We start from the raw sequence: 22,673 nt of genomic DNA, 5'->3' as shown, positions 1-22,673 counted from the left end.
TGTCATCTATGCTTGTAAAACGACGGCCTTTTAATGTTCTCTTTATTTTTGGAAATAGAAAAAAGTCACATGGAGCCATATCTGGCGAATGTGGAGGCTGAGGCATCGTTACAGTTTCGTTTTTGGCCAAAAATTCACGAACAAGCAATGAAGTGTGAGCAGGCGCATTATCGTGGTGCAAAAGCCATGAATTGTTTTGCCACAAATCCGGGCGTTTTTTTCGGATTGCTTCACGCAAACGACGTTGAACTTGTAGGTAGTACTGCTTATTGACTGTTTGACCTTGTGGCAAGAATTCATAATGCACTATACCATTAAAATCGAAGAACACAGTGAGCATAACCTTCACATTCGACCGCACTTGTCAAGCCTTTTTCGGTCTTGGCGATCCAGAATGCCTCCACTGGGACGATTGAGCCTTAGTTTCGACATCATATCCGTAAACCCATGTTTCGTCACCTGTTATAACACGTTTTAGTAGTTTTGCATCGTTATTGACTTCATTTAGCGACTCCTGAGCAACTTCCATTCGCCGCTGTTTTTGTTCGAAATTCAACAATTTTGGAACGAATTTTGCTGCCACACGTTTCATACCCAAAACATTCGAAAAAATTTGATGGCATGAGCCAACTGATATGCCAACATCATCAGCGACTTCTCTGATTGTGATTCGGTGATCGTTCATAACCATTTCTTTCACTTTTTTCACGTTTTCATCGTTTGTTCATGTGCTTGGGCGTCCGGGTCGTTCGTCACCTTCAACGTTTTCGTGGCCATCTTGGAAACGCTTATACCACTCATAAATCCTTGCTTTACTCATAGCAGACTCACTATATGCCTTTGTTAACATTTGACAAACTTTACTACACTTTATTTCATTTTTTACGCAAAATTTAATACAAATTCTTTGATCCATTTTTTTTCACAAACGAAAATCGCCGAGCTCGAAAAACACGTCTAACGTTAGCGGCTGCCACTTAAAAAGTAAGCAATGAATATTGCTGAAAATTTTATCGTACTTCAGGGGCATGTGTACCAACATAATAAAAAAAAATTTTATACAAGCGGACTCTCCAAACCCGCGAAATTTAAAAATTCTCGTTACTTTTTGAACACACCTCGTACATTGCATTCACTTCAGGTCGACTAGCATTAGTTGCTTGTCGAGGGCAATCGGTGACACATTTTGAACTTCAGCATTTGTATATGCCCGTACACAAAAGAGAGAAGTTTTCGACGTCCTCTCCTAAAGCAATGAGTTGTTTGTTTGAGGAGTCTCCGTTCTCTGTTGAGGAAGACAATTACTGTCCGCCGCTTTGACAAAAGATTTTTGCACAAAGTGACCTGGCCAGCCTCGCGGCTGGCCATATGGTGCACTATGTGCATCATCTATGTTTTTGCTAAGCGGATCATAATCGAGCTTCCTGAGAGCGTCGTGATTGCAACCGCCTCTTAATTCTACACTATGTTCGGCCCGCGTGTTTATGTTTACAAAGAGCGCGCGCGACAATAACATGCAGAGTCGGATCGCTCGCCGCTCTTTGTTCGCCGAGTTATTACATGCACGTTTCTTATTGAGTACGAGAGATTAGCTATTAGCAATTCTACTACGATCGCGAAAAAAAGCTGGCCAGCTTATCTTATTACCAGTCGCACGGAGAACGAAAGAAAAAGTTCGTGATAACGTCTCGGGGAAATCTGCGTCTGATCGAGCGGTTCACGCTTTTGGTTTCGCCCTCAATGGCGAAACCCCGCACTCACACTCACTTGCACACACTCGTCTCGGTTATGCGAAGGCACGGCTCCTGTCGCTCCTTATCTACTCGTCTCTGCACTCCGGAAAAACTCGGGAAAAACTTTCTTTTTTGGTTGATTGTGGAGGTATCGGTAGCTAATCCTCGACTCTGTCAGGCGATATCGATAGCTAATCCTCGACTGGTTCATTTTCATACGCGCGCGTTCCGTCCCGTCGCGTGCCGAATCTCCTCATTACATTTCGCCCCAAGCGGTAGGTGCTGCCCTCGCCGGCAGCCGCATGATTGGGCTGTTAGCGCTAATAAGACGTTCACTGATTCATGATTTTTGTCTATATTTTTATAAGTCAAATTTTCTCGAATTTTTACATGCTTTGAATGAATTATTTTCCCTGTCTGAGGATGCCAAAGGATATAACCATTTGACGACTGTCCTACTAATATAGTTTTAATGGCTCTTTCTGACAATTTGATTTCTGCTATGGGTTTTCTCGCATAGGCTATACTACCAAATCTTCTAATTTTGTCTATGTGACCTTACTATTGGGGAACAATGTATTCAAGGGAGTTTTGAAATCTACAGACGAGTGTGGTGTTCTATTGTACAAATTTATTGCTACCTCCAGAGCTAGATTCCAAAGATTCTTTGGCAAACCAGAGTCTAGTATCAGTGATCTAATTTTTTGTATTAGGGTTCTATTGAACCTCTCCGCCGTACCATTGTGTGGTGGAGTATAAGGATTGGAAAAATTAGATTCAATATTTTCATTTTTCATAACTTCTAGAAATTTGCCTCCGACGAATTCTTTTGCATTGTCAGCTCTAATATAACAGGCTTTTACATTTTTGCCTAGCAAGTTTCTAATTGTTATTAAAAAATCTTCTAAACATTCGCCTGCTTCAGATCTATTTTTAATTGCATAAGCTTTGGCAAATCTCGAAAAGTCATCGATAAATACTATAATATATCGTTTTCTACTCGGGTAAGTTTGTGGTTTAATAGGACCCATAACATCTGTATGAATAATTTTTAAGGGCTTATTAGCTCTAGTTCTAATTTCATCAAAAGGTTTTCTACACGTTTTAAACATAGTACACACTTCACAGTTCAAAATATTTTTATCAAATTTAATTTTTTGAAGATTCTCATCTATCTTTTGCAATTTCTCGAGGTACTCTAGCGAAGGGTGTCCTAGTCTGATATGCCGAAGCATACCTTCATCTAGTTCTTCTGAATACTTCTTTTCTAGTTCAAATGAATCAAACAAATCATCTATACTTTCTATATCTTCAGAAATATCCAAATCGCAATTTGCAAAATCATTGTACTAACTAAATTTTGGTAATAACTTTCTAAGATCGAGCTCCCTCCCAATCTCAGCTTCATTAGAATTTAGACTGTCTATATTATCTTCAGACTGAGATTGAGAAGTTGATTCGTCTAATTCAATCATGCGAGCTCTACATACATATTCTTGATATGTTTGATCGTCATCCTTTTTATTCGAACATTTTATATCTAATTTTATTAACCACTTTCGTTTTTCATAAGTACCAGGCAAGTATTCAAATCTGAAATTTTTACAAAATATTTTAAGTGTAGAATCATCTAGATAAATTCCGAAACCCGTATCTGCAAATCGTCTAAGAGAAAGCAAGTTCTCAGAGATATTCTCTGCTACTAGAACGTTTGTTAATTTAATGGGGCCACCTGTCTCATCTAATTTATTTAAATATAAATCTCCTTTGCCATCTACTTGTATATTTGCGGATTTATTTTTATTGGCACTTCTAATATAACCTCCGTGAGATTTTTCAAAATTTTGTAAAATGAAACCTGTTTTTACTATGTACTCGGTCGCACCAGAATCTGCCAATAATGTTATTTCGCCTTTATTACAATTGTCAGTACTTGAACTTTTACCTTGTTGAAGATTGGCTTGAGCAGCTTTGGCGGACTTTTGTCGATTGGAATTTTGGGGGGTATGTGGACGACCACCCCTAACTTTGCTTCCACCTCCCCTACCTCTAAAGTTACCTCTTCCTTTATTACCTCTACCTTTAGTGCTTCCACCTCTATTACCTCTATTACCTCTATAACCTCTATTACCTCTATCTCTATAATTACCGCCACCTCCCCTTGAACCTCTAGTATTACCAGTATTTGTATCATACCTTTTCAATTGTTTTTGCCTCTGATGGTACTCATGCTGCTCCGGGTCGTAGTTGTTACATTGGAAGCTCAAGTGTTTGCCTATTTCTTTACATGAGTAGCAGTAACATAGTCCATATTGAGCAAGAGGGCAGTTTTCAACCTCATGTCCAGGTTTATTGCACCTGTGACAGACACCGGAGGTTGATTGTCCACCGTTACCTCCAGCGCCTGCCATGTTGGCATGGGCTTGGTTAGCTGTACGTCTATCAGCTTCTAACTGTAAGAGGGTGGTTCTAAGTTCTTCGAAGGTCATGCTACACTGCTTGGTTCTTAGGTTCATAATATCTAAATCTCTAATTCTAGGATATGCATCTTTTACAGCTTTTAGCAGAGTAGATCTTTTCTCAACTTCTGTGATGGAAATTGCTGTCTCACATAACTCATAATCTCTTATAATCGAGTCATATTTCTCTAGAAAATCACAAACCTTTTCATTTTTATTTAATTTAAGGCTATACAGCTTTTCTCTGACTGCAGAGTCATCTAAATTTGATTCTATTCTTTTATGCTCTTTTAATTTCTTTAGAATATCAATTGGATTTGTGATTTTGAGAATAGATTGATGATATTTTTCATCTAAATGGTTGATTATGATATCTCTGACTAGAAGCATTCTTTTATTTTGCTCATCTACAGTGAAATTTCTACTAGGTTGTACCTTTTCATCTATTACATTTAATAGGTCTTTAGCTGACAGTTCAGAGTTCAGTCTATCTAACCAAAGATTCAAGTTGGATTTTGAATTTAGAGTATAATCTCTTCTATAAGAAGCTTTTGAATTAGAGTTGCTTGATTCTAAGGCTTTATTTACAGCTCCAAATGTTCTATTTAGCAATTCGGTATTTAAACCTTCAGCTGTACCCTGATCTGTCAGCATAGACTCATTCATGGTACTATGCATATCAATATTATTTCTAAACGGGGGTGGTGGTGGAGGTGTAGTATTTTCTAATTGAGGCATATTTATATTATTTCTAGTTACCTCTAATCTTCTAATGTCTAAGTGTGCAAGCTCTATGTGCTTGTTTACGAATTGCACAGAGAGTTCGAGAGCCTGGTTAACTTGAGGCCAGACATGATTTTGTAAAGCTGCAATTCGCTCCAAGTTCCCGCCGATACCAGCGTCTACGTGTCTGGGTGGCAGTGTGTAGTTCCTTGGGAGTGCTGAGGCAGCACTGGTTGTTAGTGGTGATCGCAATGGGAACGGAGTCGGAGTGGTTGCTGTTGAATTTGTCACAGCAGTGTTGGCGGTGGTGATGCCAGCTGTGGTGACTATTGTGGTTCCGGCACTGATGTTTGCGATTGCAGTTGTGGCAGTGACAGGAGTAGCAGTGACATGAGTAGCAGTGACATTGTTAATGCCATTGGCATTTGCAGTGTTAGCAGTGTCACTGTTATTGTCATTCAGTGTTTGCAATAGGGCTGAAAATACAGTATTCTATTCTAAACAAATGTTCGGTTTTATCTAATTCAATTCCAAGAATCAAATCGGATCCGTCATCTAAAAACTGTATCAGCATTCTACTCTAATATTTAAATTAACAAAAATCTATCTATCTATCGTAAATTTATTTTACATAAATTTCTTTATTTTCAAAGTTCGTCTATGATAAGTTAATTCAATATATGTCAAGAATATATGTCATAATATATGTCAAGAAAATACCTGTGTTATTATTGCCACCATCATCGGTTAATTGTTCACCGGTGTTCAGGCCCTCATTGCCGTTGGTCTCCATTTTCTAAAAACCATACCGAACATTTCTTCTATTAGAATTTAAAACGGCAATTTTATTGATTTTATCCTAAGTTCACTAGGTACATCCAATGAACTCAGTCTAAAATCAGCATTTTATTTTCTCACTAAATCGACAATGCGTGCGTGCTCCCTCCCTTTCCGACTAACCACACAGAGCTCAGAGTACACAGGAGGGGCGATCGCACATGCTCACAATGCCTAGATAGAGATCCAACAAATCGCAAAAGTCATTAGAGTTATTGACCATACATAGTACAATAAGCTCGACTTTTAGAGAGACATGATTAATTTAGAGCATTTTTTCATCTAATTCATCTAATGGAGACCTTTTGTAACATATATACAAATATTAATGTTTTAAGAGATATGTGATTGTATATATTTTAAAGTAAAATATAAAAATTTATTTCAATGCATGTATACGTATGTGGCCACCTCCTGACCACTTCAACATGCCCAAAAAAGACCACAAAAGCAACCCCGCCGAAAAAACAGTACAACCATATACAAAACATCTATATAAAGCAGCTCGAATGAGCTGGATTCCGTCGCTATGTGTGCACAACGCCTTCTTTCTCTCTCTAGCTCGCGTGTGTTTCCGCGCACGCCGTCTCTTTCTCTCTCTCTCTCTTTCGCCTTTCTCGACTTCCGAGAGGTCGTGGCGTTGCTGCGCCGACTCGCACGATTCTTGTCTTTATCAGTCGAATTTCAGTCTAAACTTTTTCTGGAATTTTTCCGAACTTATGTGATGTCATCTTCTAGCGACTTTTTCTATCACGTCTAGATACTACTGAAATTCTTTTTCTATAATCTAATCGAAAAATCAACGTTTACTTCTAATCTAATATTGTATCAGAAAAAAAAATTGGCTTTGTGAGTCGACTCAGCGAAATCTCCGTCGAACATGATATCGCGATCTAACGCTGAATTTAAAATATCACAACGACCCTGTGATATACATTGCACTTCTAATTACGGTTGACACGAGATTTGAGAGAGAGATTACCCCGAGAGAGAACACGACGCGCACTTCTTACATTTATCGAGCACCAACCTTTGTTTAAACTGCTGCTGCTGTTCTTTGCGCAGTTGAAGCGTGTCCTGGGCCGATAACCTGTTGGACACAGTGAAGGAATTTGAGAGGGTTGCAGTGAAACATAGCATACACACTTCTAGTATAATTGTAATCTTTATTAGTGAACACTTTGGTAAAAGGCGTCTAGTCTAGGCGAAGGCTAGCGACGGAATGAATGCACAGGGCTCTCCTCGCACACACATACAGCTCTCGCACATGCGCTGACACATACATGTATGCTCAACTTAAGCTACGTTTTACAGTTAGAAAATATTCAACTAGTCATTTTCTGCATTTTTAAACCTGATCTACGAGATATCTCTACAATAAGCTTCCAGGTATTATAATACTCATTCATTAATTTCTTTGCTTTCTTTTGTTCATGCTTCACACCATACAATAAATATGAAAAATATAAATGAGCCTTGCCCACTGGATTTAATATTGGTACATCTTAAATTTTAGGTTTAACAAATAGCTAACGCCCAAGACGTAACACTATCCAGCAGACTGAAAAAATTTGTTTCATGATATGGATTACTATAGCGATGGCCCAACTATCACCAATGTCATTTTCAAGAATAGCAATATTAATGCATGAAACCAATTTGATAACATTCTATTGCTTAGTATTTGCCTTATATACACTGCCGGTCACCTACATTGGGCTCCGCGCTGCAAAATTAGTCAAAACTTTAAAGTTGAATGTCTCTCGTAAAAATTAACGTAGAGTTGCTCAGGAGCGCGTTTGAAAGGCCTTTCCAAGAGTATTCAAATAATATGACTCAGGATGCCATCGATTGTTTTTTAATTTTGTGTAAGCAATAATTCAACATTGAAAATTCGGAACATTTTTTATTAATTTGAAAATTTGTTAAATCTGGAAAATATCTTACAAATACTTCAGTTAGAGCATTTTTAGCCTTTATCAAGTTCTATCTGAATCACTTTTCAAAAAGTTAGTTTCGTCAAAACTGACGCGTGCACGGGCATTTTTTCCGGGAAGTGAAAGTTTTCTGAAACATTTTATCTCCGTAAATTCTAAAAATACAAAAAAATGTATAGGAGAAAAAATGTTTATTTTTATAAGTGGAATACTATTTTTTTTAAATTTTTGTCGAATAAAAATTTTTTTTTCACTTATTCAGTATTATTTCATAATTAATATTAGGAATTTTCCAAAAAAAAAGAGAAAAATTTTTCCAAGACCAAAGTAAAGAAAATTCATTTTTTGCAAAATTCATGATATTTATTATGCAATAATATTGAATGAATGAAAAAAAATTTAGTGTACTTTTTCATATTTTTAGCGTACCAGCTGTAAAAAAAAAATTTTTTTAAATCGAGAAAAATTTTTTTTCGAAAAAATTAAAATAAAATAGTACATTATTCCACTTGCAAAAACAAACATTTTTTTCTCTTATAAATTTTTTTGTATTTTTAGAATTTACGGAAATAAAAATGTTTAAAAATGTACGCGTGTTGGTTTTGATGAAAATAACTTTTTGATAAGTGATTCAGATAGAGCTTGATAAAAGTTAAAAAATGCTCTAATTTAAGTTTTTGTTAGATTTTTTTTCAGATTTGGCAAATTTTTAAGGTTAGCAAACAATTTTCCGAATTTTCAATGTTGAATTATTGCTTGTAAAAAATTTAAAAAATAATCAATGGCATCCATGAGTCATACCATTTGAAAGCTCTTGAAAAAGCCTTTCAAATGCGCTTCTGGGTAACTCTGTACGTTAATGTTTACGAGAGACATTTAACTTTAAAGTTTTGACAAATTTTCCAGCGGGGGGTTCAATGTAAGTGACCGGCAGTGTACTATGGTAAATATGGAACATTTTGAAAGCAATTGAAAAGATCAAGTGTGAACGAATCTAATGAGTGCGTAAAAAGTACAAGCAAAGGCGTGACAAAATAGGGGTAAAGAAGGAAGAAAAAAAGATACAGAGAGATTTTGTTTTTATGTAAATGTCTTATTAAATATTGTAACGGGGTGGATTCGCTGCTGTAACTAGGGTTTATTAAAGGACAATCTCCCTCGATGCAGAGCTAACTACCACTGCGTTAATCACGTACTCGTATGAGCATACGTGTATTCGCCTTTACGTGTTTCTTTTTTTGTTTTTTATTATGAAGCAATTAGTACCTCATTACGAGGTTATTATGCTATATACATAGAAAGAATGTATATTAATTCTACAAATTATAATACATTAGAGTGTAACATATGAGTATGTTAAGCATTACAGTAATTTGTGTTATCAATTATAATTGATCTTTTAAGCTTACAGTTAGAGACAAAATTATAAACGCAAGTGCAGATTTCAGCTGTTGGATGGCTTAGCAAAGTTGTATTATTCATAGGAAGGAAAATTTGTTGTTTTCGCAGCTTTTTACAAAATGTAATCGTTGTTGATCGTATATAGGATATTGCCAAAGAATGTGGTCCAAATCTTGACCTCCCCCGGTCCAGCCTGCAAATTAATACAAAAAAAATATTTAGACATGTAAACCTATAGTTTTTGAATTGCCCAATTCAACTGCGATATTTATTTTTTTTGTCCTCTTTCACTTTACTTACAAAAATTAATAATAATATTCGATATCACTGCAAACTTCAAGCGTCAATATCTCTAAGTAGTACTTCTTAATTCCTGAAAATTCAAAAAATTTCTCTTGAGATAATTTAATTTCCTCAGTCGATTATAATGACAATTCATCAATTTTTCATGTGACAATTATTAAATAGCAATAACATTTATACGATTCTCGTATTGCGCAGGCGCAATCAGATCAAGTCTGTATCGTACCGGAAATATTTGACAGCGCCTCTATTTTTCATATCATATTGGATGGTATTTTTTATTAAAGAAACCAATGCCTAAATATGTAGCTATTAAATTATAATTATTCTAATTCTATAAAATAAGAACATTAATTAACCTCATATGTCACTGTCCAATGAAACTTCTGTAATAATTTTCAAATTAAATAAAATGACCTTTATTGTAGTGGAAGAAATAATTAATAATCGTTTACGTATAATAAAGAAAAATATTTTATGATAAGTTACTTTTTATTATAGGTAATGATAGTGGCATTATCAAATCCGATGAGATACCCTTAATTTGATTGCGCATGCGCAATACGCGAGTCGTACACTATAACGAACGGCATGTAAGTTCGTTATGTCTCTCTCTCCCCAGGAAGCCATCAAATAATAATTATCTATAATAATTAATTATCATGTAAACATGTTTAAATAATTGCAGCGTGGACGTCAGCGAACCGGTAAGCGACGCGATTATAGTTCGATTATCGATATCGACTCGCGGCGCGAACCTCGCGGAGAGGCGAGCCCTTCGAGGAGAGAGAGAGAGTAGGGACAAAAAAAAAGTAAGTCTGCTTCCGACCGGCAACGAACAAGCAACCGGCAACGCGAGCTCGCTAATTACTCGAGAGGGCAATTAGGTTTAATAGCCACACACGTGACAACCATCGACGCTGCTCCTGAAGAGTCTTGTGAACACTCGGGGATAGCGGCAGAGAGAAAAAGCGTGAACGCAAGAAGCGGTAACGCGACTAACCAATCCTTTGTAAGCGAGCGCGCCGAGAGTTACTAACGAATTAACTATAGAGCGACTCGTCTGTTCCAGCACGGTAAGTACCAGTTTGTTAACTTGGCTTCTCTCTCTATGGCTCTCTCCTCCTGCGTTGCTTAAACTGCGTATCCTTATTGATACTTTGCCGCATAGTTGATTATTTCTTTTCTGTTTTCGCTCGGCCTACGAATAGGCTTCCATTACACGCGTACTGTCGCATCGTCCGGTCTACAACGAGCAAGTGCGATTGCCGTCTTCATCTAAGTCAAGTTACCGAGACACTTCGGCCGGCTAAAGAGCCGACACGAGTAAGCGATGTCGCTTTCTCGTTCGAACGGTGCGCGCCGGCTAGCCGTCGCCATTGTGCCTAACCGCTCTTACAGGGCATGCGCGAGCAAGTTCCTCGCTGCGTAGCGTGTGCACAGCCTGTCGGCTGCACTGAAATTTGACGCGAGACCATCCACGCTGCCCCTTATACTGCGTGCGAATTACGCTACCGTTCGTTTGTTGAATAAATGAATTGAACTCATCCCTTTGCTGTCTATCATTTTCCTCGATTCCTCGTTGTACATGCGATTACGCGCTTTAGCTTCTCTTTGGCTGTCGCGCTTTGTCACGCGAAAGCCTACGACACTCTCCGCGGGCCAAGTTTCCGACTCGGGAAGGAGGCAACTGAGCTGCTGGACCCAGGACGTTCGGTGCAAGAGTGCTGATCTACTCTGGAGAGCCATTCATCTACTTTTCCGCGGCTACTTTTATATAGCGTGTCCCGCTCGAGCGAAGCTGAGCAGGAACCCCGTTATAACACATACTTTAATTTTTTATATTTTTCATGTGAAAAATTGATGAATTATCATTGCAATTGACTTGGCAAATTAAATCATTGCAAGAGCAATTTTTTGCATTTTCAGGAATTAAGAAGTATTACTTAATTATCAAGATATTGACGCTTGAAGTTTGCAGTGATACCGGATATAATTATTAATTTTTGTAAGTAAAGTAAAAGTGGGCAAATAAAACAAATAACGCAGTTGAATTGGGCAATTAAAAAACTATAAGTTTACACACCTAAATATTTTTTTTGCATTAATTTGCAGGCTGGACCGGGGGAGGTCAAATCTTGCATTGAATGACCGCAGTCACAAATGGTAGAATTTTTAAGACCAATTCGCTCTAAGGAGTAAAAATTATAATGTCCTGACCTGCAACAGTTGATGGCTGTAACTATTGCTCGCGAGAGATTCATACGTGCAAACCATGGTTTTTTTTTCATTATGGTAATTTTGAAAGAATCTGACGCCCTTATGGTTCCTTCAGTGCATATGATTTCATGGATATTAACGATTGATTCTTTTTAAAACAATTGCTGCAGGTCGGTATAAGGAATTGTCGCAAAGCTGTATGGAGCAAACGTGGAGGTGTTCTTAGCTGCCAAATCAGCTTTTTCATTACCATTGATTCCAGTATGCGAACGAATCCAGAAAAATTTGAGTAGTGAATTGTTAGGGGTTTTTTTTTGAAGTCAAGAGCTTTTTTACGTATTTCTAAAATATATGGATTGGTTTGAATGGAAAAATGAGTATTTCCAAGTGACAGTAATGCACTCAGAGAGTCAGTAAAGATGTGAGCGTCTCTGTGAGGATATCGGAGAGCTAGTTTGGTTGCTTAGAGTAGAGCGATGCACTCGGCTGTGAATATAGATGCTCTTTTGTCTACGCTTTTAACTATATTAATATTTAATTCATCACAAATGCAGGCACAGCCTACTGAATTAGAATTATCGGATTTACTTCCATCAGTAAATATGAAGTATGGATTGCGCTCGCTCTTTAATTATTCAAGGTCGGCATTCGGATCTTTAAATCTATTTAAGACATTTCCGAATTCAATGTTGATATCTAGATTGTCAGTAAGAGTATTATAGTCCGATTCATACAAACCGTAGTGATTACCTGAGCAAATTCTATTGTCGTTTAAATTAAGGTCTCGGATACATTTAATAACAAGTCTCTCACGAAATTTTCGTTTGCTTCTCAGATTATTCGCATTTTTGTGAATATATTTAATTTTTTCATGAATCATCAGATTATTATTAGTCATGATCTTATGAAGGTAGTTGAGACAAAGATGTTTGGTTCAATTACTGATTGTGACTATTTTAGATTCAGAGAGCAAAATGTTTGTTGGGGTGCTGATTCTGTAGCCGAGAGATAATATAACCGCTAAGTGTTGAATTTTTTCCAGTTTTTGAATAAGATCAGCCCGTGTGAGATAGTATACGAGGCAGCCATAGTCAATAGTGGAGCGGACAAAGCTTTTATACAGAGTCAGTAAAGTACTAGGCTGGGCTCCCCACCGTGTTCGTCGTAAGAACTTGATAATATTCATAGCCATCGATGCCTTTTTGTGAATTTGTTCTACGTGGTTTTGGAAGTTTAGTCGGTAATCTAGAATTATTCCAAGAAAACGTGTAGACTCAGAGGATTTTATGGTTGCATCATTGATTTTGATTTCGGTATGCTCCGGTTTTACGTGTCAGTTATTAAAATGAACAAGGACTGTTTTATAGAGTGAAAAGTCGAGGCCAAGGTCAAGTAAGTTTGTGTAGATAATTTTAATAGCTTTTTCGATCAGCTTTGTGCAAGACTTAAGGGGAGGTCTTTTGCAATAGATAGCTAGGTCGTCCGCGAATTTAGAGACAGTAACGCTTTTTGGAACTCCGTTCGCTATTTTTGCAATATAAATGCAGAATAGCAAGGGTCTAAGCACCCCCCCCCCCCCTTGAGCGACTCCTTTGTTAACTATTCTTGGATTTTCTCCTGTTAGTTCAGTGTAAATTTGTCTGTCTGAGGCAATAAAACTAACAAATTTCACGAGTTCTGCAGGGCAGCCTATGGTTGAAAGTTTTCGGAGAAGAATATCAATAATTACATTGTCGATCGCACCGTCGATGTCAAGAAAAGCAGCGAGTAGATCTTTTCTTTCACTGAAAGCGTCTTCTATGTTAAGAGTTGGGTTTAGCAGATTGTTGACAGTGGATTGTCCTTTTCTAAAGCTAGTTTAATTTTTGGGGAGAATGTTGTTCTTTTCAACCCACCATTGAAGTTTATTTTTTAACATTGTTTCGAATAGTTTACATGTTAATAGTAGGATGTTAATGCAATAAGCCTTATTTTTTTGCCATTAGCTTTGGGGATGAAATGTACAAATGACTTTTTCCAATCAAGCGGGTAAGAGTTATTTTTATACATTTCATGGAATATGTCTAACAACAAGAGCTTATACTTAATTGGAAGGTTTTGTACGGTCTCGTAATCAATACCGTCCATTCCTCAGAAGGAATGGCCATTCTTACATTTGAGCGCGATGTTGAATTCCGTAAAATTAAAGCTTGACCCGAGAAACTCATTTACATTGCGGACAGGTAAGTAGTCCGGGTCCGTGCGACACCAAGATGGACTTATTTTATCGAGCGCTTTCTTGACTTTGTCTTCTTATTGGTAGTTTTCAAAGTTGTGAGAAGATTTTATCAAGACCCATTTATTTTTAAGGATTTTAGCGGTATTCCAAACATAGCCAGGGTTAGTGTGCAAGTTAACACTTTCCTCGAATTTTTCAAATTTTTCGTGCTTTTTTCGTTTGAACGTTTGACGGGCAATAGCTTTGGCTTTTTTATATTCAATTAAATCTTCTAATTTCTTCGAAAAACGCCATTTCTTAAATGTTGCTCTACGAAGTCTTTTGGCCTTATCACACTCTGAATACCACCACGGTACTGGGTTTCTGTGAATGCTATTGTTAACATTTTTCTTTATCGAAGTGCTTTTTTGAAAAGCTGTTCGTACAATATTCATGAATATTTCATACTTTTCGCAAGCATTACAGTTATCATAATCAACGGATAAAAATTCATCGGATTTTTCTATAAGAAGTGATTCGAATTTATGCCAGTCAGTTCGTACAGATTTGATTTTGAACGCTTTTTTTCGATATAAGTTCTTTTTAAGACTTATGTCAGTGAATACCGGAAAGTGGTCAGAGCCCAACCCCAGGTTTCATCATGCTCAAGTACGTTGATTTGTCCGGAAAGATTTATGGTTGTAAACACTAAGTCTAAATTAGAAGTGTAGTTTTTATGTTTTTCAATGTACGTGATTGAGTTGGGATTATGTAATAAGGTATCAAATTTGAAATGGCTTTCATGTAGTCTGTCACCATTGTCGTCGTTTTTATTGCAGTTCCAAACTTGATGATGAGCGTTAAAATCGCCTACCAAGATAGTGTGATTATTTAAGTTTATATTTTCAAATATTTTATCCCATTGAACTTGAGAGAGAACAATACCTGAAGTTCTGTAACATACTACAATATCGATTGTTGTATCGACAGCTCGAAATACGCGACATTGTTTTTTATAAACATTACGATTCCACCACTTCCTTTATGCGTGCGATCTTTTCTGAATGTCTTGAGGCCAGTGAAATGAAGAGGTCTTCTATGTTCCGAAAGCCAGCTCTCGACGCATATGAGAATGTCCAAGTCTGTAAGTATTGTGGGTAGATTATCTATTCTCTTGGATATGCTTGTACAATTCCAGAAAACGATTTAAAAATTTTTTTCGATAATTGTATTTATTATGAAAGTCTAAATTAATTTTTAAAAAGAGTCAAAAAGAGAGTACATTTCACTATCACTAGAAAGGGACTGGATTAAAGCTGCAGTTAATTTCTTTTTTATTTTGGTAAATCTGCTTTTAGTCGTTCTATCAGTTAAGAAAGGATACAAAGTTTCCATCATTTCAATCAGTTTGCCTGTCTCTTGGGTGGCCTGCTCCGCGATTTCTACAATGTTTGATTTACCATAAGTGTTTCCCAGAAACTCTTTAACTTGTTCGTAGTCTAATACGTATTTATCTTGATTTAGATTTATTAATTCTTTTAATGGAAGGAGAGCGTCATTCATGTTTACAACTGAGTTGAGAAGCTTATTTTGATAGTTTTTCAACTTTTTCTTGGGTAAACGCGGAACCTCATATTCACCTTTTTCTTCTTCGCTCTTTGAAAGCGCTTAGGCTGGTGATCTTGTCGAAGTAGACGAAGAAGTTGAGGGTGGTATTGGGCGTTTTTTGTTGTTATCTTTTGGTGAGTTAAGGTTTTTGTAGGCTCTGGCTCATTTCTTAAATTGATCGTTGAAGAAGACATTTGCTCGTTTATTGCAGAATTTTTTTGCTGTTGCGGGGTAATATTATGAATATTTTCCTCTGAATTCGAATTAAGTGTATTACTCTCGCTTTTGGCGTGTGTTTGTGGTTGTGTCAGGCAATGAATTGGCATCTTCTTCTTTTATATACACTTGGCTTCGGAATAAGAGAATATGAGAGCGGCCGGGTTTATTCAGGTCTGCTCTAATGCAATGCATATTTGATACGGTTTTTATTCCTTTGCTTTTCAAGACGTTCATCAGTAATTCGTTGGGAATGAAGGGGCTTACATTGGATAGCACTACTCTTTTATTTTTTTCCATAAAAGATCTGATTTTTAGTTCGTGCTGTTTTACCTCCACGGTGCAATCCACTAGTGAGATAACTGTATTTTCTTCTGTTAGACAAACACAAACTCTGCCACCCAAAATTTTTGAGATATACAGTATGTTTTTAGTATCGGTAATTTTTTCCAAACCATCAATATAGTCGTCGATAGTGAGGTCTTCGACCGTTTCGATAATTATAGTTTGGTTTTTACTTGGCATCTGACGACTTGCGGCGGCTGTAGCGTAGGATGACTGGTTAGTAACTTGCTGTGGGATTTGCTTAACTTGAGGGGTAAGAGGACTTCCATCAACGGAAGTCATGGTAAAAAATCTTTAAAGCTGCAGAAACTGTAAAGGCAGCTTGAGAGTAAGATCAATGAAGCACTCACACGATACAAGCACTAGCACTAGCACTTGTGACGCGAATTGGAATTCAAAATTCGCACTTTGGTTACATAGTCGTCGAAACACGTCGGCTCGGATCGACGTCTCAATCAGTACTGTGCGCCTTTACGTTTGATATTTTCGCTTCAATGTCTCCTTTCCAACAGAGTTGAACCCACCTTAAGTCACCTGACTTGTGACACTTGCTTTATCTTAGGCGTGAATGACCTACTGTTTACTTTAACTATTCCCTAGATGAAATCAGTTTAAAAAAATAACTGATGACGGATCCGTTAAACTAAAGAGAAGGGAAATAATGTAATGCGGCGAATAAAATCAAGACGTTTATAAATGTGTAACGGAGAATCTCGGTTAGGCCTATTTTATCCGTTTAGCTCTCACAAATGTCCGAGCGCCGCGTCAAGCTGAGAGTATGTGCGTGTGGCACGCACACTCATGCTTGGTTTTTGTTTTAAGGTGCTGTGTACGGGGTGAACTGACGGCTGGAGCGATCGAGATGGCTCAGAAGAAAGAGAGAGAGAGAGAGCGCTTTAGTTGCGGATCATCGCGGAAAATTTAAGGAGAAAGTATCTGCTGGGCTTTAGCAGAGAGAAGGTCACGCGCGCGGATTTAAACCGAAGTTAACGGTTTTCCGGAGTTGACCCCGCGACCTCGTTAACGTTTCGTTTTCGGAGACACGCCCGGTGCGCGGACGAGAATTGGAGTGTTGTGGCTGGGTCGCGCCCAGCCATATCCCGAAGGATACCCGGCACCGGTGCGTGTGGGTAACCGGCGAGGTACGCGGGTGCGTGCGTCAACGATCTTCGTCGCTGCTGCAGTACCGAGCAACCGAAGGGCAGCGGAAGCAACAATAACAGTAATCAACGAGTGAACAACAGATTAAGGCAGCAATATTGAGAGAGCGGACGAGTGGACGAGTAAAAGAACAAACAGCGACGACCATAGCACCAGTGAGGCGGTCAGCAAGAAGGAGCGCGCCAGTGACGTTAGACTGAGAAGCGTTCTAGCCGTCAGACAGGCTGAAGGGCGAGAACGGTGCCGTGTTTTCTCTTATCTCTCTCTCTTGCATGTTTGGGCGCCAGCTGATGGATGTGTAATGCGGCAGATCTGCCAGCCACCCCGTTAATGAAATAACGGCGGAAATTGTTTATCGGGCATTTATTGTAATAACTAATTTCAAACAGGGAATCGGCAGGTTGACCAGCTAGCGATTCACCTTCGCGTTCGCATTTCTTATTGTACCGCTCGTAGTATATAGGCGTGAGATCGCCGTCTTGTAGTCGATTGTTCACGATTAAAGGATTAGTGTGTTAATCCGATGTTGTGTTTATTCGCTGCTGTATCACTCCTCATCCCGACTTCGAATCTGTGCGTTTAACGTGGTTGTTCTCGACGCGTTATTCAATTGTGGGAACGTTTTTTGCTTCCCGAATCCCCAAATAAATAATTTGTGCGGACGGCCGCGAGCTACCCAGACGGGAACGGTCGTATTTCTCCGTTAGAAATGATAAAAGCTATAGTCTTCGTTGGGCCGAAAGACTTGCGCGCGCGTATAGGATTTACAATTATACGGAGAGAGAGAGAGAGAGAGAGAGAGAGAATTAGAAATTCTACCGCAAAATCTAACGCTGGGCACGAATGTGAAAAGGTTAACGGTCGCTCACAAATAAATGCACGGAATTATTATCGTCGCACGAAAATTAACGTGGTGGACCTATCCTAAGGTGCGGTTACGGTGATCATTCGTGACCGTTAACCAGCAAAATTATTGTTGGCCAAGTTAATGGAGCTCCGGGAGAACCTGCTGCGCTGCCTCGGTCACAGAGATCGGTTGCTGCTCTGCGCAATGCTGCTGTTTCGCTGCTGCTGTGATTTGATGCTGCTTTTCTTCGCACCTCGCTATAACTCGCGCACGTACCAAAACGAATAAATTTTCTAATCGGCGAACAGCAAAACACAATTGAAAAAGTTGGCGGTTTTCCAGCACAACAGCAGAGGCTAAACTGAACTTGAAACTCTTACGCACCCCCTCTCTCTCTCTTAATCATTCGCTCTAGCATCGCGAGTGCTACCGAATCGCGAACGTATCGATTGATCGAATCGACCACCGTTACATTATATAGATGTAAGAAAAATGTTACGACCGTTCTCTTCCACTCCCACTAATTCTCCGTAAAATTTCTTTATGTTTTACTTTATTCTAAAAATTTTTATTTTCTTTAAAAGTCTTATTCCACTTCCACCCATTTCATCCATCCACCTTATCCTCCACCACTCTCTCCATTTTATTATTAAGAAATTTAAAGGAAGAAAGTTTTCATTTCAACATATGTAATATTGAAATTAGTGTACTAATATAATTGATAAGAATAATGTTGATTTTGTATCAGTGTTCCAAAAAATTTCATATCGTTGTTCTGATTTTAATCGATAATAAAAATAATTTTAGTTTGCCCTGGAAAATATACTCATATTATTCATCATAAGTATTCTTGTATCCACCACCTGAGGAAGCGACAGATACGGGATCAGAAACTAGATACCGGAGTATGTTTATATGTGAATATATTTTTTATGTGTTTATTTATATTAAACGTAAATAAAATATTTTTCAGAATACTTTCAATTAATTTATATAAGACATAATGTGTTTGGAGGAAGAATCAAAAAGGAGGCAAAATAAGAGATAAAATGGAACAACTAGTGGAAAAATTGTGCAAAGAAGGTAAAAACGAGCAAAAAATCAACTATGTCAAAATATTAAAAATAATAAAATATGAAATTATTATCAATTACCTGTTTTAAAAGTACATCAAGCATGAGAATACAACAAGATAAATTCATCTCATCTCTGGTCGTCAACCTGAAATCTTTAAGAACTGGTATATCTTCATCAGATAAGTATTCAGATTTATCTGCGGTTTTATCATCTATATGCCCTATTTGCAAGAAATTATAAAATTAAGTTTCAATTATTTTGTAGACTACAAAATAATATTCAATGTAATAATTTTCGATTTATAATTTTTATTCTATAATGAGAGGATTACCAATTTAAGTAAATTAAATATTTATCATCTTTGTGCGTCAAAAATATTTCTTTTATATCTCGACAGCCAATAAAATAGTTTTAGTAAGAGTAAAAAAAGAGATAAATAGGCTGCAATAGCCGAAGAGATATGTAACGGCAACAGTATGATAAAAAATAAAGGATTATTAGTAAGTTTAGTAAATATAGAAAAGATATTTACACATATCTCGTGGATAACTATTGATTTCTCGATTGTTTGCAACCAAGTAGCGGTTCTCTTTTTTCTCTCGTTGAAAAGTTGAGGATGTACATATAGCAGTAAAACTATAATTATTCGAGTATCTCTGAAATTGTACTGTATTATAAAGTGAATGCGAAGGTTATAGCATCATCAGACATTCCATCCCCCAAAATTTTCCATATTTCCGTGATTCCCAAAAGCAGCCTTCCGCAAGCCTGGACAATAACTTTCCTAGACATCTTTATGTTCCTTAGAGAAAGGAGGTAGAAACTTTAACGTACAAATGTATGTATGTAGCTGTTACTGAGCACATCAAAACAGAATATAAATTTTCTTTCATCTACAAGTACTTTTTGGAAATGCGAGTGATAGCCTGAGCGAGTATTTTTTCCCCCTCATTCTCTCTCTCTCTCTTTTTCTTTATAATAAATGTGACTTATGCACGAAAATTTCTCGGTGTGAACATTACACTTAATGTTGGTTTGATTCAAAATACATAAATTAATACTAAAATACTATTGTGATCTTCATGCATAATAGGTAGACTTTTAAAAGAAAATTCCGGAAATTTTCTTCTTAATTCTTCGCCTAAAGACAATTATTTAGCACTAAGTAAAATACATTCTTCGCCATTTTACGCATTTTTTTCAGGTGAGATTAGAAAAAGAAAAGCAAGCTTGTCATTATTGAATAGATAACTGATAGTGAGTCATTACTAAAAGATACGATTATTACTTACGTATTTTCACATATTTTCACGTAAAAGACTAAGGAGAAAAGGAGATGTACACAGTTGGATCACTAACTTAATGGTTCCTTGTTAGTAATTTTTTAAAAAAATATTTACTGGTTGCATTAAATTATAAAAGCTAGATTTTCCACAGTATTTTCGTCTAACTATTAGTAACTGAATATTAATTCTTTATAATAAGTTAATAATATTAAATTTGATCTAGAAACATTTTGAATCGGAAATAATATACCAAAATATTTTAATCTTACTATGAAAAAGTACACAAAAAAATGCTTTCAGTGATTAAAATTACGTGATAGCACCTAGCTTAACACAACTTCAAAATATGAGAATTTAGAGCAATCGTAATTTTTTAAGAACAGTTGATTAGTCTGATGGTTTCTGTTAACTGTTTTATCAAATTAGAGAGTTATTAGCGCACTATCGATTGATTTAGCGAAGTAAGTTACTATTGGTACATGTATAGCTAAATAAATATTAATAGTTAGTATTAATCTCTCAATTTCTGAATAATTATAATTGTCAAAAAAACCTATTCTTTACGTATTGATAAACTTATTGTTTACTCAGTACTTAATTAATATTTAATTAGCTTGAATCTGAAACCTGAATAAACATTTTTGTTGCCAGGAGCAAACTGAGCAAACTGTTTGTTGGTAAAAAAAATGCAGTAAATTTCAAGTCTTATAAATAAATTAAACTAAAAAATAATGTTTGTTAAAACGTTTTAGAAGGATGGGTTAAATAATAACATTATTTTACGCTGTTAAAGAAAAATTCATCCCTCACTGCGAGACTAATCGTTGCCTCATTCCCGGGAACTACTCATCTAGTTGCTGCAATTTCCATCAGCATGGGATTCAGGTGGTACAAGAGAAAGAAAAAGCTATCCAAGGGGGCTTTCACTGGCTTTCAGCGCGTCGAGAGTCAGGTGTTAATGTCCTCCGCCTCAACCACCTCTTCGATCACGAGCGCGGGGAGAATCATACCGAAAGGGTCTATAGATGGTAAGTGATTCCTTCCATCTTGAATGAGACGCTCGTTCATAATGAGGGCGAGGGCAACGATAACACTACTCACCCGTCGGCCCAGCTTCAGAACTTTTTGATGTCCTACTCCACTGAAATCTCCAATATGGAAAGAATAAGGCTCTCAGGTATGCCACAAATGCAACAAGGCAAAATTAAGGGATTAGTTATTAGTTCAGGCATTTGCGAGATTATCCTGGCCTCTTCTTCGGTCGTCTGGACACCACAAGCTCTCCTTGAACTCTTGGGATCAAAGTTCGCCTGACGACGAAGGTGGCCTTTCTCGGTTAATCCCTCTTTCCTTGCTATTGGAGCTTCCTCTAGGCTGGTCAGATCTTATTTCAGATAACCTCTAATTCTCCATGCCGGTGATCTATCCCGCTTCCCTGAATTTGGTGTGCCATGCGAGATGCGATCCATGGACTCACCTTTATCGGGCATTTTGGAGTACTCTTCTTCGTTAGAAAAAATCATGCCATACGGAAGCAGGTCGCTCATAGCCTCCTCCTCTAGTAGAATCGCAGAGCCTTTCATTTCAGGACCTCTTTCTGCTCCACCGGGGTATTCTGGTGGAAGGACTTGAGATTCTCAGCATAAACAAGTTCTTTGACGTCCTTTAAACAGTTTTCTCTTCGATACGTATTGAGGCCACATTTCTTCGTGATCGCGTGTGAACGTGGATTAATAGGATGTTAATCGAGCGAACATAAAGTGTGACATGAATTAAAATAATATAAAAGGTGCGAACTTTATTTGATCTTTCGATGGTAATAACGCAGGATAATGATTTGGTCGAGAGATGTTAGGCGTACGCAAACATCAACAAGCAATTGCACTGAATGATCGCGATGAGTCAAAGAGAGAAAGAAAAACAAGATAAACGTGGACTAGCTCATGACGTGACGCAGGCAAAACAAACCAAGCGCTATGGAAACTAACCTACCTGATTCCCTGCATTGAGAAACGATATGCAAGTGTCTTGACAGGCGTACAAAGGATGTGCGTGTTGGTGGATAACACATTGGCCTTCACTAGCTGTTCATGGTATCCGAGGAGCGACGGCTTGGATGACAAGATTCTTACTCCTGAAAGCGCCGGACATCCTGGTCTCGACAGGTAAAACTCTATTTGGACTACATGCACTCTGCCACACCACGCATGAGCTAAGTTGAGCTATAAGTACAGTGTTTATCTTCGGTGAAAAATAGCGTAGAAACGCGGTGACCGTCTTTCTCTTTGTTTTTGCTTTCCTTTAGCTTTTCGGTCAAAATGAT

General features: G+C 37.5%; 1 protein-coding gene across 1 annotated transcript in view; it reads right to left on the bottom strand.

Annotated features, from left to right (window-relative positions):
* The window catches only part of LOC131667616 (protein unc-79 homolog), a gene marked incomplete at its 3' end in the record, with an annotated part of 3,688,809 nt that overhangs the window by 2,441,145 nt on the left and 1,224,991 nt on the right, over nt 1-22,673 (bottom strand). The window contains exon 13 of the mRNA XM_058941149.1: nt 19,142-19,284. Within this exon, the coding sequence (XP_058797132.1) occupies nt 19,142-19,284 (143 nt within the window). The remainder of the gene's footprint in view (nt 1-19,141; nt 19,285-22,673) is intronic.

This window comes from Phymastichus coffea, unplaced genomic scaffold (genome assembly GCF_024137745.1).
Source record: "Phymastichus coffea isolate CEN01 unplaced genomic scaffold, Cenicafe_Pcof_1.1 PCOF00005, whole genome shotgun sequence".
In the NCBI taxonomy this organism is placed as follows: domain Eukaryota; kingdom Metazoa; phylum Arthropoda; class Insecta; order Hymenoptera; family Eulophidae; genus Phymastichus; species Phymastichus coffea.
This window is presented reverse-complemented; position numbering and strand designations above follow the sequence as displayed.